Source organism: Bactrocera dorsalis, chromosome 5 (assembly GCF_023373825.1).
Source record: "Bactrocera dorsalis isolate Fly_Bdor chromosome 5, ASM2337382v1, whole genome shotgun sequence".
Lineage (NCBI taxonomy): Eukaryota > Metazoa > Arthropoda > Insecta > Diptera > Tephritidae > Bactrocera > Bactrocera dorsalis.
In genome coordinates, this window is record NC_064307.1 from 2,505,826 (window position 1) to 2,524,347 (window position 18,522).

An 18,522-nucleotide genomic window follows, 5' to 3' on the forward strand; every position below is an offset into this window, starting at 1 on the left:
TTTTTAAAACTTGATTCCTCCTCCATTGAGAAAACTTTGATTGCCTGTATTCCTGAGTGACTTACGAAGCTTATATATAGACATATTCATTGCTAAAGCACTAAGTGGCTAGAAATGGTATCGGCTTTTATAAAAATCTTAAATAATAAAGAAATAATTTAATCATTTACCAGGAAATTTTTGAATAATCGTAACACTGAAATATTCAGCTTCGTTTCAACGAAATTCGTAATTTTCTTCGCTTTCACAACTTCCATTAAAAATGTTGCACAAACTCAATTTTCAACTGCCAATATGCATGAATCGTCTGTGCAATTCTCAAGCACCATTATTATTTGATCGGCTTTGTGCTTAACCTCACTTATAGCAAAAAATAATAAATTTTTGCACAATTTGTCAACACATTTTCACAACTCATTTGTACTGAGGTCGCAAAAAACACAAATTATTATATAAAAGAAAAAATGCGTTTTTAATGCGGCATAAATTATATCACGCATTGCAGCGTTTGCCAGCGCAATTTGTACAAATTAAGATAACGGCGCTGAAAAATTCGCAGCAAATAAGCGGCTTTATGTATAAATAATGCAATTAAAACACAATTGAAGCGCTGCCGTAAATAGCTGCTCACATCATAATTAAATAATGGAAATGCGGCACTTCATCGATTACACTTTTTGCGCTAACTGTTGCGTGTATTTGTCGCATTTTGATATTAACACACACACACACACATGCAAGCAGTCTTTTTGTAAATGCAGCCAAGTTGTATTTGGAAAAAAACGTCAATTGCTTTGCATAACTAATAGTTTAATGGCTAACATGAGTGAGACAACTTAAAAGCAAATAATAATTATAGTTTAAAGCATTTAATATAAATGCTTTATTGCCAAAGTTATTTATGTAAACAAATTACTCCACAGATATATCGAATTATTTATGCACACAGATATTAAAACTTAACTGAGGTTACACAAGGAAAAAACGATTATTTACATTCGCCTGAAATTATAAATGAAATTGTTAAACTACTTAACAAAGCAATCTAATTAATGAGCGGCAAAAAACCTGGTTAATTTATGCATCATTGAAACCATAGCAAGATGGGAGATATTATGTAATATTGCTTTTGACAAATATTGATTTATTTGCGGCTCGATCCTCTGCTATTGCCGCAAATAAATATTTCAATATGCTTGGATATGTGATTTTTTTCAATGCTTCAGCTAATATTAATTTCAGTACTCTTGCAACATTTTTCTGCAGCTTGTACATAAATATGTGATGCGTAAATATATTTCCGATATACCGTTTTACATGACTTTGCAATAGCTTATTATTCTTCTATATCTCAATCACTTTGTTTTAGTCATCTTGCAAGATACTCCATTAAGCTTGAATAAGTTTGTACGGATGAATTTAAATACATTCAAAAACAACAAAGCTTTTTTCTATTTTTGAAAATGGTTTACTAAATCAAAAGTTATTGATGCCAGAAGGTCACAGAATTAAGGTTGATATGATAAAAAATCCATAAGACCAAATTATTGTCGCTCTCAAAAAATATTGCAAGATAACGAAATTTAACCCAACGAAAACATAAATTTTTTTACCGTAATCATTTTTCTCAATTATCAATGCTGGTACTTTTTTAATCTAACAATTATATTCCTCTCTTCAATTTTTGTCTAATTAGTACAGTATCACAGTAATAAAAAAAAACTACAGTATCATTATTAGGATGACACTTCTGAACTTTCATTGTGTCATTGAAAACCCCATGCTTGAAAATATCGCCATTTTGGGCTTTATAATAAAACTATCTAACTAAAATAATTTTTGGCTGAATTCGTACTTAATCCAATTACTGCAATTATCTCATAAAAATATTCAAGATTCATAAAAAGCCGAAAACATGAAACACTTGTAAATATTAGACATACACAGGCCCCTTAATAAATGTATGTTTGCTTGCAACCACATACACACAAATAGTTAGGTTTTTTACAAGCATTTAAGATTTGAATCAAGCCCACCTTTGGATAGCGTTTTAAGCTGATTTGTCGTTTATAACCACAAGTTGATTCAAAGAGCCGTCATTCATGCGCTCAGTCACTCATGCATTCATTACAACACGAAGACTGCCGACACTTTACGACAAATTCAGCAAGCAAATGCCTAAAAAAATCAGATAAAAAGCAATGTGAAAAACGAAAATAGTAAAGGAAGCGGTGAAACACAAAAACACAGATGATTTCGTGTGGTGTTGAAGGCTTTACCGTAGCACGACCACAGTGTGTCTGACATATGTATATGCCCACTCCAACACAGGTGCACGACGCGTTTGAGCGTCTGCTTTTAATGTGAATAAATCCGCATCGCTGTCGACACGGTTTGCCGTACCAAAACAAATGCGGTTAGTTGACAGCATTATTGTGAATGCGAATGCGAACACGAAGGGGCGAAACGAAGGGTCATTGTGTCGGTGCGCAATAAAAATACAACAATACACGATGACTGCTGTTGCACAAGGGGAGTAGACCGAGTTGTAGTGAATGACTAGTAATTTAATGTTACGTATACGCCGTGCAGCACCCGAAGCCTACGCTCCGCTAAACAAACAGCAGGAGGGTGTGATGGGCACTTGATTGCACTTGTGTTGTCACATTGTTGTTGTTGCAATACCATATTGTTGTTGTAGTGTTAGCTCTAGTGCTGCCTGTTGAGGTGCGAGTGCTCTCTTGCTCGCCTTTGTTTTGTCGCGACACGAGCGCGTGTTGTAGAGCAATTCCGATGGATTAAACGCTGTTTACAAATGCTATTAATTTAGTATTACGCCGCTGAAGGCGACAACAGCAACCGGCAGTAAACAACAACCAAAGTAAATAGAGAACAATCCGTCGGGTGATGGTGGCATAGCAGCCAGATATCGTGTTATCACCAGCCACGTGACATTACTGGTGTCAGAACATTAGCAGCAGCGGCAGCTATGGCGTCAGCACTAAACTAGTCTCATTCGGCAGAAAATGCGACAACACAATCACAGCTAATACAAATCTGCCGACATTGTTGTTGTTGTGTGGTGTGAAAGCATTTCAAGCAGCAAACTGTACAGGAAGCAGACGTGTTGTTGGTAGTTAGTCGCACAGCAGCTTGTTATTAGAACATCACACCAATTCGTTGCAGTGTCGTGCAGGCTCAATCATTCATCCATTCATTCATTAGCACCAAATGCCAGCTGCAAGCCGGCTGTTTGACTTAGCAGGCATATGTCATCATTAGGGCGCGTTTATGTGTGTGTGTGTGTGTGTGTGTGTGTGTGGATGGGTGTAGGTGTTTCCTGTACAGGATGCTTTGTGGTTTATTGAGATATTTTGCACCGTGCAGCGTGTTGCATAAACAACCAATCATGACGGCATCAACAAGCTGCTAACTATGCAAACAGTTGCCGATACAACGCGGCTGCTCTGTTGTGATATTAACACACATGCATACATATAAGTACACTTGAAATAACGGCTGCTTTGTGTTGCTTTCAGTTTCATTTACTCTAATCACTAACTGGCAAGGCCTCGGCTCTATGAGTACCTTATCGCTGAAGGCTTATCCTCGATGTGATGTGAAACTCTGTGGGCTCACTCCTCCTACAGTGACTCTTTACATAATATCTTTAGACGAATCAAAACTCCTCAGAACTGTTTGGGTTACAGAATGGTTTCTACTGATTTTTTTTTTAATTTTCCTGATCTCACACCAAACTACCTGAATTTAAGCCCCAAATAAACCACAAATATAATTTTTTTTTGCTTTTTTTGTTTGGTAACTTGTAAAGGCGTGAACAGAAATTTGGCAACCACAAAAGAATTTCACACCTGCGTGCTTCTAAATGCCGCTATAAAGCGGTTTTTATGCAGTTAGAGCGCAAGTCTATGTGTGCGTTTAGAACTTTTCGTAATCCTATCCTCTCAACAATAGCGAATTAAGCTGAGGGTGCTTTTTACAACATGACCCAATTCATTTGAGCAAGTAAATTGAGCAGAGCAGCTCATTTTCATTGTTTTGCTGTGTTTTGAGTATGTGGAAAATTAAAAGTTGGCGTAAACTTTTCCACCTATGCTTTTATTCGACCGCAATTAGCCCTTTGGAGCATATGGACTTGCGGATAACAGCTTTGTTTCTATGTATTGGAGTGCAAACATACAAGTATATTATTGTATTAGAACACCGCACTTGTTCTGTGGAATTTTCGGTTAGGGCGAATGATGCATTTCCTAGCCTGTAAGCAATCAATGCTGATGTATTCTGAAATTTCAGTATAATAAAAGACAAAAGAGGAATTATACATTAATAAGTCTGGGTGAAACGATGTTAATTAATTTTCTTTTAACTTAAGTCCCTAATATAATCAGTACAGATAATTGAAATAGTAAACAGTTTGGCAGCAAAAGAAATTGTATTTCTGAGCCGGAATTATTTCCTGTTTTGAGCTCCGCATAAATATAATAGGTCTCTTGAAACGATCAAGTAGCTAAGGAGCGTTTGGAGTGCAAGCAGACAGGAGAGTAGTCTATATAAAGTGCTTATTCTTCGTCATTCCTTTTAAATGACTATTTCTATTGTGATATTCGTTATGAAATTGTTGGCATTTATTTGATACGTTTTAGTCTTTCTCCGATATCAAGCGTGTATGTAACTAGTATATATTTCTTCAATATTTTGTTAGTCTTATTAATTATTTAATTGAAATTACTTAATTCCGCTAAATAAAGTTTGAAGTTTTTATTCTAAGTTCTAATTGTAAGTTCTAAGGTATAATGATTGAAGACACAGTACGTACCAGATTAAATGGCAGACGGAAGAAACAAGGCCTGATCTCCTAACCATTGTTTTCCAAATTGTTATTGACCGGTCTGGTTGAGGTTTGCTTCTTAAGGTATTTTCCTGGCTTTGAGTCATGCGAGTTGCAACTTCGAAGTTAGACCTTCCTGACTTGTTTATTAATGATTATAATGATAGGAAAGTTGTATGATTTTTTACATATTCTATTGGCGAGCTTTCGACTACATATAATTCCACACTAGAACCATTAAGCAGATATTCCTATGTCATTCATATACATGTAAGCTGTATCTTCACTTCTTCGTACCAACTTTAACACAATCAATTTGGACATCAAAAAATGTAATTTAATAAGTAATTCCTCAAAGTTACTACCACAAACCTACTGCCCACTCATGAACAGTTGAAGCGCTTTCATTACTGGACTGTTGCAACCACTCAAGACGGTCTGAAGCAGCTCGTTAGCATTAACGATGTACGCAAATAAATTCACAGATATTCAAAGTAAACATATTTTCAAGCATTTAAGTGAGCCTGCGAATGTGTTTGAAGCACTTGTATTTGACTTGGTTTAAAAGTAAACAGTACCCACTACACAAATGGTCGGCCAGAAAACAAGTACACACACACACTGGGCCACACTCATTACATCCATACTTAGCTTACTTTGCTAAAAAGTTAAATTACAAATATTTGTGTGTGTGTGTATGTGTGTGAGCTAGCAGCAGTGCAGAGCCGAAATGAAGCTAGGCAAGTATGCGAGTAGCCTTTGGCAAAAGGATAAATAGAAAATTTCAACTTTGTAAATAAGCGATGTAAATATTTGTGTTTAACATGCCCGCACACACACACATGTATATATGTATACATACCTATACATGTGCATGGGTAGCCCGTTTACTTGCGTAATGTGCGCCAAAGCATGCGAAGCGTTAGTGAGAGAAAAGAATTTTAAGGTTACGCCGAGCCACCGAACATAAAGAATGCAAAGCTCTCGAGCAGCACACACACACATACCGAAACACATACATGTACTTAGTAAAAAATCCACACTCTTTCGCTTTACTTGCTCGCAGTCGGGTTTGCTGCCTTGCACCTTTCCTCAGTAAGCCGTGTGACAGTTGCATTGGCATCTGTAGCATATTTTCCGGCGCTCAAAGCCGCTTTGCGCTTAGCCATGTCGCCTGGGTATGCCTTGTCACTTTCATTTAATGCTGCAATATGCGTGTGTGAGTGTGTGGATGTGCCTTAAATGTTCTATTTACAAAAAATGCAGGCTTTGCCAGCGAGTCGCGCCTGAAAGTGAAAACCAGAGAAAAATGCTAGAATTAAAGAAAGTAAAAAAGTGGCACAGTTCCGAGCAGAAAGTACAAAAACAGCGAGTTTTCAACGCAGCTTGTTGGCATTTTGCACTCACACACACTCACAGCTGGCTCCAACCAAGTAAATACGCGCTCACACGCAGCTTTGCTGTGTGAGTGTAAAATTTTACAACTTCCATGTGTGTTAGTGTGCTGAAAGTGAAAGCACTTAAGTAAACAAAGGTTGCGGGCAAAACGCTCAGTAGGCTTGGATAGCTACTGCCATTGTAGTTGTAGGGGTTCGCTGGCATAACTCTGCAGTAAGCCTAACAGTCCCGGGACTAAAGTGGAGACTATTAAAATTATGGGGAAATTTAGACAGGCTTTATACAAACTTATACAAGAGACCTTTGGGGGATTCCGGTTAAATATATGTAATTATTATACTGTCGAACAGAGGCACATTTAGGCAAAGTTTGTTTTAATTTGGACAAGTACCATAACTGTATATTTTAAAATAAAAAACTGTGTTATAAATATCGCAAGTTGAATACCGAACTTGACTCGGAAGAAAACTTGTTAAAAAAGAGTGTCTTTAGATTATAGCCATTCTACTATGTAGAAAAAATATCTGAGTGTCAAAATGTATTCAGTGAATACCGCGATATCATATTAAAGCTTTGCTTAAGTTTTTAACGACGTTCACCTAACAGATGGCAGAACATCTCTTATGAACCGACTCAACAGAATATTTGGTATATCAAGTGAGCCGTTTACTGATCCATAAGAGCTTAGGTTAGTTTGGGGTTAAAAGTTATCCCTCAACTGGCGGGGGATCACAGCTAGACTTTAATGAACAGTCCTTTGTGAGGCCCTTCCAATAGGTGTTACCATTTATATCTTCCGATAGCCCCTCAGGATGTCTAAAAATATAAGATCAGAGGAGGATTAGTCTTGATCTACCAAAGACGGGACATTCAACGAAGTAGTGTAAAGATGATACCATCTTACTGTTTAGTTAGAACTCCTAGAACTGGAAGGTGGATCATTTTTTGAGGAAGATTGAGTGGCCACCCCCACTTAAGTTATTCACTCACTTAAATTTTTCCGTATACGTGGAGCTTTGAGACACAAAAAAGCACTTATAGTGGTTTGAGCATTATACTTATGTTGACCTTAAAAAAATATGTGATTACTTGATTTAACCCTTGATGCTTAAAGGTACTGTTGTCTAGGGTAGGTATATGGATATTTCAAAGCTTACAATCGCCTTTGCTCAACTACACCATTTTGCATCCAAACGTAAACAGTTTTCAGCAAGTCTTTGAATAAGTGAGCTAGAAGTAAAAACTACCGTACTGTGAAACCACTAGCACACATACTGACGCATGTGGGTATGTTACCACACTAAAATAACGGCACTTTCCACAGCAATGCTGGTCATACCGTTATTGCTCGCCACGACGTAGCCATTTTAATGCATTTTCTACTCTCAAGTCAGCGCATACACGCGCACACACACACAGACTTGAACGCACCGACTTTTTTACGTAAATGGGTTTATACACCCATACACGTATAGCTCTGTATGCACAGCCTCTTGTATGTGGGCCATGTCGATCTTTTTGTGTTAAACACATAATACAGCAACAATGCTTGCTTTGTTCCAGCGTGTATAGCCCACTTACACTTGTGTATGTATTTAGTTGTTATGAAGTTGGCTGTAAGTAGGCCACGCAACTCTTGTTAAAAGGCACTTTTTCTAAATGCACTCCGCGCATACCAATGCGAGTTTTTTCCTCCTTACACCTAAATGGTGCACGTGTATGTGTGCGTGTGAGTGCGTGTTTAAAATATCTCACTGTTGTGCGTGGCGTTTAACTTGTGCCATCAGCACCTAAGTGCCAGTTATGTTAAATTTTTGCTGGTTATTGTGGGCTATGAAAGACTTTTTGTGTATTTAATCACTTTGGCTCAATTTGAGCAGAGAATTGCAAATCTCTGGTTTTTATTAAGTATAGTAGCGGAATTCCGCACGCACCCCATTACTGTACAGTCTTGGGCAAGCAGTAAAATGTTGTTTCTTTTCATACTTTCGCCATACTTTCCGCTTTAACTGTTATCCGCTCAAAAGCACTATTTAAACGCATCTAAATTTTGTTTTGGTGTATGTGTGTACCATTCCAAAAATTAAGGACGTGTAGTCAAAAATTTGGCTCAGAACTTATTCTGCATGTTTAATTTCGTACAAAACATTTAACACAACAACAACAATGTAAAACGCTGTTTTAACCCCATTCATAAACTGTGCAAAGCAGTTATGCTCGCCTGATGTGGGTGCTCCATGCTCCGTGGTGTTGTGCAGCGTTGTCTATGCCATCACAAATTGTATGATGAATGCTTCGTGCTTCCACATTGCCACACAGCATACAAATATGAATGTGTTGGCGTGACTTCGTGTTGGAATGATAGCATTTCAGAATGTGCACTAACCCTGGCAGAAATTCTTAAGTAAATGAAATAAAAAAAGTGAGGACTAGATATTTGTCTAGGCAGCACTGAAAGCCTTAGAAATATTACAAGCTTGTTTTCCACTTACGATACGTGGATTCTGTGCATATCTAGTTTAAGGAGATTATTATGACAAGCCGAAGCTAACTTTTTTAAAGTTGCTTAAATCCAATGCTTTGGTTTTCATATTATTGAACAATATTCCACAAACGCTCTAACTATGCCGTAATGACTTTTTTTTGTTTTGAGATAACTGGTTTTCATATATATGTTATGGCCAAAAATTGAGCATTATCACAGAGATAAGGGCTTGCAATATGTTTGAAATATTCAGGCATTTCAGCTTTTTGACTACTTTTTCAGCGATTGGGGCCGCTTGTCAGCAGTAACGCGCGAATATTCTCCTCCAATGCATCAATGATCTCGGGTTTATTTTCGTAAACAAATCACTTCTCACAACCCACAAAAAATAGTGGCGTTCAATCGCCTGATCATGGAGGCCACGCCACAGACACAGGACTCCAGATAAGGCATCTACCGAAAGTTTCATTAAATCAATTGATTTTTTGGGGGGGAGTATAGCATGTAGCGCCGTCTTATTGGAACCAGCGATCGTCTACATCTACCAGCATCTTCGGTGTGCACGGTACAATGTCCTTATCTACTAGAGTTAAAGTGGTGCGATACCGATCCATGGTAGCTCGAATTGCCGACTCTATTGGGTGATTAGGTCAACCTCATTTTGAACGAACCATTATTTTTAGTAATAAATATACACGATTGGCAAACGTTGTGCCGGAATAAGAATCTTATTTATGACATCGCATGCCAAAATTTGTATAAATTAAACAAGATCTGTCAAAAATACGATCTCAAAATAGTATTGCCTCATTGAAAATCACATGTCTGGAAAATACATCCTTCATTTAGTAATTTTCTAGTATAAAGGATACTTAAACTGTGGTAAATGTCAGAACACCTTTGTTTTAGAAAGAAACCCACTTAAATTTGGGTACTATAGTGTATACATAAATTGTAAAGGTGTCTGAACTTACCCTGATTTCTTATTTCATGCCGAATAAAAATACCGACAAATGTTTTTTATAAAATTGTAGCAATAACGCCGCCAAACCTTTCTTGGTGGGTATTCTCAACTTCTCACACATTAATGTTTATGACTTTAATTCGCTTGTGGGTGTGTGCATATGAAAACTGTGTCAAACAAATATTTTACTCTCTTTCATGTTTTATGTAGCGAAATTCGTTTATATGTTCCCAAATTTCTGTTGTTGCTTAATATACCAAACACATGTTAGCGCTTGCCTTTATACGTGAAGCGCCATTTTTCCCCTCGCTTGTATTGACAATTAGAAAAATAAGAATAAGAAAGCACGTATATTAAACTCAATTGCTTATAAAGGTAACGCTTTTTATTATAACGGTGTTTTTTGGAAATAAAAATTAGCCACGTAAAAGCATACACCTACAAATATATAATATTTATTTTATATGTTTAATAAATTTGCATGTGGGTGTAACCTAAAACGCCGGAAAACATGCAACAAAGCATTATTTCATTAAATTTACAGCAATTAAAAACACACGAAAAAAGTGGAAATTGAAAAAATTTTGAAAAATTTAATCGCAATATTTATAGCGCTTTACACTTTATAATAATATAATCTAAATGCACATAAATTTACATGCATAATTTATTTTACAAACTTCCCGCTACTTGATTACGCCAATAAACAAATATAAATGTGCAATTAAAACTTTCGCTCTGGTAACTGTAACAGTGGATTATAACAAAGCGCGATTGCCTAAAACACACACCACCAGCTAAATTATGGAGAAATGTGCGGCCGACCAAAATTCTAACGAAATTAGTTTCACAAAAAATAATTTAAATTTGTGAAATTCCAAACGATTTTTTTCGAATAAAAATATTTCATTAATTCGCGCGTGTGTTAAGCTACGCAGTGCCGGTTGAATTCGTTTTACAATTGTGTTAATTAACTGTGAAAAAATGTTACGTCGAAATAAAAAAAGTGGCTGAACTTATAAAAGCGCTTATCTATAAGCAATTCACACATTTCCAAATTAATTTAATGAAATGCTATTTGGAATAAGCCATAATTTCGACGCCCGCAGACACACGCAGAATGCGCTAATTCAATAAAATATTTCCATTGTTTTACCAGCAACAACAACCAACGCTTTATTCCCACACACTTACATACTTACGCAGATCCGCCTATGTGCAGTTAATAATTATTTAGCAAAAACAATTAAATTAACATAAATTTTTCGTTTTCTGGCTAATTTTACATAATCCATTAATTTTGTTTTGTTGCCGCAAATGCCGCGATTCGCCGAACTTTGTATTAAAGTTAATAAGCTCGCAGTTTACACATACACACACACACTTGGGCGCGCCTACAATTTCTGTGGTTAGCAGTTTAATCATCAGCTATACATTAGCCACTGTTAATTTATTGTTCAAATTTGTTGCGATTTGGCTTTTGGCGTGCTTGAGGTGTGAAGGTTTGAGTATGCGTGCCTGCACATGAACTACTTTGTTGGTTTTGCGGCAACATTTGTTGCTCTAGGATACTATTTGTGGTCACCGAAATCGCATAAAATTGTATAAACATTTTTAAACTAAACCGCTTTTTGTTGTCAATATCAAAGTTGATATTACTATGAGTTGTACAGGACGTATACGTTACCTGATGAAAGTTGTGGATGCGCAGCTCTGTTCAACTACTGTTGTATAATTATCTCAATTTAAATTATAGCGTATTGCTATAAATAGACATTCTCTATTTATGTTCATTATGTTTAGTTTTAGTTTAATCGAAAAGTAGCATAATTACTCCTAAGGTTGCTATGTATCGAAACTGAATGTTTTTAGTTTTTAAATGCTATAATTATACAAAAAAATTTCTTGTATTTTACATTATTATTTTTGCTTATATTTCTTTTCTATTATTTTCATCAAATTTATTTACCCGTTTTGTTTTAATTTTCCCCTAGGATGACAGCTATAATGAAATTTTAGATGACGAAAGCGGCTCGGGCTTTATGGTATGTGGCTAGATTTTTTTAATTTTTTGCTTTATTTGTTCAGATTTTGTTTATTTTTTTTTTAATCCAATTTTTTTTTTATTTAATTTTATTGTTTCATTTTTCTTCTTTTTTCACAATTCATCATATTTAATTTGTACGCTAGGAAGGTGCGAGCGAAGACTATGACATTTTAGATGATTCCTTCTGGAATGTGAGTATATACACATACAATGCTAGTAACAAAACAGTATTAATTAAAATATTTTATGTTAAGTTAAGATTGATTTTATTAATTTATTTTAATTTAATTATTATTATTTATTGAACTGAAATTCGGTGAAAAACGTTTAATTTCCTTAACACTTAATTAATTCGAGAGTCATATTGTAATAGTTTTTTAACCTAGTTGATTTAATTTAATGAAGATTTTTTTAATTATGGCAACCCTTTCAAAAACATATCCAATTGTAAGCTTCCCAAACCTCACTTCCATGCACCTATTTTTGTCTTTCTTTATTTTTTCTGAATAAACAAAATTCAAACAGGTAGCAGCCCCTGCAGATGTCGCTTGCAAAAATCACAATTAAGCATAGCAAGTGCTTGTATGTATACATCTATGTTATAAATTCCAAAATATTTTTTTCATTAAATTCGCAATTGCATTTCAGAACAAGAAAACCTTAAATCTTTCTATCTAAATTCGATTTCACAACAAGAGTTAGCTGACATTTTTTGGCCACCTCTGTGAACTTCAGCCTGTCGGATGCTTGAGTACGGAGTGTAACTCTGCCGAATTGTGAATTACATACTAATTGGTACGCAGGTTCTACGGAAATATGCCGCTTACCCTTTTCTCCTCGTTCCTTGACTTTTTGCCTTAAAAGCTTCACATTTCAGAAAGACTTAAAAGTCTGCACACATAACACATTTCCACTTATGTACAGTGAAAATGCGTGTGTAAAAGTCAGGAGAGCCCATAGAGACGAAATAAATATGCTATATTCCACCTGCCATAGGACAGCTAGGCAAGCCACATATGCCATGTTGCATGCCTATCACGATTTTCCAATCTAGACAATATTACGCATACAAATTGTCTAAATGTACAAAGCTAAAAAATAAATATTTTTGTAAATGCGTAAGAAATTTTGGAATTTAATTCAAATATTTATTTTATTAGGTAGAAAAAGCATATTGCATAAAGGACACTGAATTTTCGTGCAACATTTTATGAATCCGTAGCAATCGTTTGTTAATAGTAATAAGTTTGAGAGTGAAGGAAAGAGGTTTCATAAAATTCAAAATAGAAGATTTTTGAAAAGTTCAAGTTTCATAAATGAGCTATAATTTTAGCTCTAGTTCTTTGCTCTCAGCAGAGTACAACTTCCAATGTTTATACATAAGAGTTCTAACTAGACAATATCCGATCAGCATTTTTGCGATAAGATTGAGCCTTTACCGGATACCAGATGTATAAGCTGCTTAGAAGAAGATCAGATAAAATCATATATTTATTTTCTTCTCAAGTGTTCTTTGCCAGAACAAGTCTAAAATACCACGATTCTCGTATTTGTACTCACCTCTTACAGGAGAAGGAGTTTTTATATGACTCCACATATGATTTTTTAATCAGCCATTCACCAAAATTTTTTAAGTTTCGTGACTAACTTTGTTACTGGATGTCTTTGTCTTATTCCACAATAACATTAGTGCTCAATTAGATAGATCTTGAAACTTTAGTCACATTCTTCATATATTGGAAAATTTCTAAGAAATTTTATTTCTTTTTTTCAATAAGGTTTGAGGCCCATGTAAAATAAATATCCGATGACTTTTACTAGATTTACTATTTTTATCTCTTTTTCCCACGACTACCCCTAAGACCTACGAGTTTTGTCAACTAAACTCATAAATTACAATTATTTGGTGCTTTCTGTTTCCCTTTCTTGGCATATATCGGTTATATGTCATATTCATTTGTATATGCGTTTATGAAACAAAAACAATGCAAGTATTATCTAAACGTACATTTATGTTTGCACACACATACATATATACATATACAAATATATACATTATCTACTAAATACCGACTTATAGACTTATGACCGCAACGTGTCTCGATGGTAAACAATTTTCACAAACGCATCTGCACACATTCCAACGCAAAAACAGATATTTAGATATACATATATATATATATATATATATATATATGTGCGTATGAACCCCTATTCGATTTCCCATTTTGTGCACATCAAAGATAAAATAGAATGAAGAATGACCAAGAAGTGGGTGTATAACTGACCAAGTTGGTCAATAACGCGTACAAGTAATGTTATGCTTATGGACATGCATACCCAGCAGTTAAAACAACTAGTTACGAACTTCCTTTCTTTACAACTGGTATGCATTTTAAGCACAACTAGACAGCAGATGGCATTATTAACCGACAGCTGACGTGTTATTGTTATACTTGTTGTTACTTATTATAAAAACTAATCTTCCTTTCATTAATTTTTAAAATTGATATCGCATATAGTACAACTTTCCAAAAACGTTTATAAAACTCACGCATTTTAGTTCAATTTGAGTCAGGAAATTCTTGATTGGATATTTTTCTATCCACTTTTAAGTTTTTCGCTGGGTATTAATACATGAATGCATGTGTGCGTATGTATGTATGTATTTGTGCAGAATTTCGGTAAAATATTTGCTTGTAAATGCTTGTGGTTTCTTACTTAACTGCCTGTAGGCGGACAGAAAGGCACGTCGAATTTTGGCCATAATTTATGCATTTACAAATAAGAATCATCGAAACCATCCGCTTTGGTGCACATAACATTCCCCTTAAGTAGAGATATGAGAATAATTACATGCTTATATAGAGTAACACAAAGGTCAGTAAGAGCTTAGAAATATTACAGGAGCTTAAATGCTCTTAGGGCGAAGATATACGTGAGTAAATATTGAAGAGTATTGTATAATTAAAGTATTATTTTATTTTGGCAGAAATATTGAAGTTCAAAATAGACTAGAAATTCAGTAAAGTGTTTTCATTAGTTGCTATATTATGATAATTAAAAAATGTTGCTAAATACTGATATCTTCTGTGCTGTCTCCTATAAGCAGATCTCAACTTTTCGCAAAATTATTTTCGTTATATTTTGTTCTAAAATGTCTCCCTCTCAGTTGACAAAAAAATTCCAACTTAAAGCCAACTTATCAGCAAGTAAGCCAAAATAATTTGCAAATTCCAGCATATACTTAAGTGAAATAAAACACTTTCAACATTTCGAAACTTCTTAAATGTGCGATTAAGTAGCTACAATAAATACGCCAGACTTTCAAGCCAACAAAAGCAGACCAAACTGACATCAATTCCCAAACAAATAAGCGTCGATTTGCGAGCAAACTTTTTCGGCAGCAAAAAAAGTAAATATTCATATAAATGTATATATGTAAATTGAGATGTCGAGAAATCTGATGATAATCCAAGCAATTTCTATCACTTTTCCAAAGAATTAGTTTCGTTGAGTGATGATACGCACACGCATAAAAAATGTTTCGAAACATTGATTCTCAGCAGAGATGTCGAAATTAGAAGCCGCTGTGCATATAAACAAGCAAATAAGCATATACATATGTACACACACACATATGAAACTGAATATTGAACGACTGCTCAAATTACGGCGATGCTGAGTGTGCTTTTATGGTAGCGAAAATAATATAATATATATATATTTAAGCATGTACGCGAAAATTTCCTACAGCTAAAGCTTTAATGCTGAAACTTGTAATCATTTCACTTAGTATTTACATAGGATTGAAGATTTGAATGTGTACTTAAACGCGTAATTTTTACAAGCTTAAAGCGATATAATTCCATAAAAACCAAAAAAAAAAATTATTATTAATATGTTTTATTGCAATGAACGATAACCACTAGACACACTGTACACCACACGAAAAGTTACCAAATTCAAAAATTAATATGTGTATTGTCACATTAACTTACATAAGTCTGCTCGTGAGCACCTGCTGCTTCACTTGCCTGCAATCACAATGTCTAGTCTTGGCAGCAAACTGAATAAGTTGTCAACAGCCGCACAATAGCATACAATGAACGCAGCAAAGGTTACAATAATGTCAACAGCAGTATATGCATATACATTCATACATATGTGTGCCATATGTTGTCTATATTTTCAGCCAACTTTTCTGAGATCAACTTGCTGTGATAGCCATTATGCTTAGACGCACACGTGTACAAAAGCAAACACATTCATTTACACAATTTGAGTGGGCGGTTGGCGACTTGAGTATGACCCACTCAAGGCACATATGTGCTGAAAATAAATATATATTTAAATGTTTATATGTATGTGGTATGAGAATTATCATTTGTTGTGGAATAGCCGGCGAGCGATTTCTCGTTGCTGTGTTCGCAAATAAAATGACTTCATATGTTCTTATGTTTGTAAGTGACATTTACACAAAGGAAAGGTATTGAGGCGTATAACGAGAATCAATTTATCGGCTGCCACAGATTCTTTTATAACAGCAGCAGTGAACGTTGCGCGTTTACATATCTCCAAATGCATGTATACTCGTATGTACATATACATACATATATTAATCTCATTTTCTCTTGTCACACATACCTACATACATACCAGGACATTGTCTTGGTATAGTTTGCACTGACTGGAAAAAGTTTCCCTTTTCATTTTAATTTGAAGACACAACAATTAAAAAATATATGTTTTAGTTTTGAATAATTTCCCAACTATCAAATTAAAAATTTTTTTTGGGATTTAATTAAAGCTTTGAGGCTCGAAAATTTATCAGTGGTTGTTTTATTGTGATTACGGCAGAAAACATTCCTAATGTGGATCACCAGAGTATACATGAAATGTCCAAGGTATTTGGTAATGATAATCGTTTGAATGTTGCCTACATTTAGGCAGATTTCAGCGAAGTCACATACCGTGGATAGTAAAGGTATAGCTTGCAGTATATTTTACTGATACTTACGGTTGGAAATTTATATATATTAAAGTATATTTTTGGAATTTTGTGTGTATGAAAGACATATCATGAAATAGCCTAAGATGACATTTTTTTCTACACTCTATGGCAACTTTAACATTAGGTACGATAAAGTATTAATTTTTAAGTGGGATTATCCAAGAAGACCTATGTTAAGAAATATATACACATTTCTAATATAATTCGTATAATCTTTTTATAGGGCTTACGTTTATATAATAATTTTTCAAGCCATAAAGGGACACTACTAGTTTAAAATAATGTGCTACTCACCATTCAGCCAGTTTTTGAAAGATAAGCTATTTCTGAGATAATATCTGGGAAATTTTTTAAAGAACCAAAGTGTACTGTTCCTTGTCTTTTAGTACCAAAAATGACATACAATTCAACCATAATACAGATATTTTTAAGGAAATTGCTCTGTTGCACCATATAGATATTAAAGGTTTTTCGTTTGCATCAAAATATCTAAATTAAATGCAATATAGCTATTAGAAAATACACAGCTTTTCAAATTCCGAAAAATATATCTCTCACTACCAGACTTACATTTGTTTAAATTTTGGTCGTTTGTGACGACAATTGCATTGGCTGTCCTAGCAAAAGTTATGTAAATTAAAAAGACAATTTTTATTTATTTTCTACAGAATTAGTTGCTTCTCCAAAATATCGTCTGTTGCTTTGTGCTGTATTCAAAATATATGAACTGAAATTATGTAGGACAATACAAAAAGCTTTAAATAAATTTTATTGATTTTCGTTTCCGATACAAACCGAAAGCAAATCGAATTTTATGTTTTTTAATATTAAAAAATTTTGTTAGTCTGCAAACAGTTTTGCTCATATAAATACACAATGTATGTATGTATGTGTGTATTAAAACATTACCTTCGCCTGTGATAGCAAATAGTAAGCAAATATATATTTTTTTCAAAATAAACAGGAAAGTCCAATAAACCGAATATGAATATGAGATTTAACTTTTGTGCCACTTTGTTTCAGAGAAATTGAAATGTTTCAAACTTCTATTTAAACTGCTTCTCATACATTTCTGTGTCTATCAGAAGACATTTGTGAATGTGTGCGTGCATATTCAATTCAAAGGAGTAATACAATTAGCCACTGGAATTGAAAATATGTATAATTCTTGGAAAAATTTAAAGCAAGCATCTAAATCTTACGAATGAAAAAAAAGTGCATGAAAAAATCTTTCTCTGTGCATATATATGTGGGTGTGGAAAGCAAAACTTTGATTTAATGAACTCACGTCATTTGAAAGTGAACGTTTTGCACAAATAGATTGCAGTGAGTTTTGAACCAATTTTGGTATTAAAATTCTTGACTTTATCAACATGGATTCTTAGAATTCAAAAGCAAGTGAATTTGCGCATAAAGTTCCAATAACTATTTGGTTTCGTTTAAGTTTTCGCTTTAGGTGGTCCTCAGAGTTAGATTTCGGATTTAGTACTCACTTGTTATTTACAACAAAATAAAGTCTTTAGAGTTTTTTAGAGTTTTTAAGACAATTATAACTTCCTGTCATTTTTAAAAGCAATGATTGAAATTAAAATATTCACTTTCAATAAAAAATTTCTCAAAATATGGCAGTTTCTCTAAAGATGTTAACCGAAGGAGCTTTTTAAGATAGGTTCGGAAACATAGTGTTTAATTCTTAACTTGAAAAATAATTTGGAAAGTAAAAAATTTGAATAAAACTCGTTTAGCACTGTGCTGCTTTTGTTAG

At 34.4% G+C, this 18,522-nt stretch overlaps 1 protein-coding gene across 22 annotated transcripts in view; it reads left to right on the top strand.

The window, feature by feature from the left end:
• Positions 1 to 18,522, top strand: part of LOC105232701 (collagen alpha-3(IX) chain) — a 382,089-nt gene that overhangs the window by 238,368 nt on the left and 125,199 nt on the right. For 20 of the 22 annotated variants that reach the window (XM_049457510.1, XM_049457513.1, XM_049457505.1 and 17 more), the window contains 2 exons: positions 11,691 to 11,741; positions 11,887 to 11,934. The exons of the other annotated variants lie outside the window; for them this stretch is intronic. In XM_049457510.1, the coding sequence (XP_049313467.1) occupies positions 11,691 to 11,741; positions 11,887 to 11,934 (99 nt within the window). The remainder of the gene's footprint in view (positions 1 to 11,690; positions 11,742 to 11,886; positions 11,935 to 18,522) is intronic. 22 annotated transcript variants of the gene reach the window in all.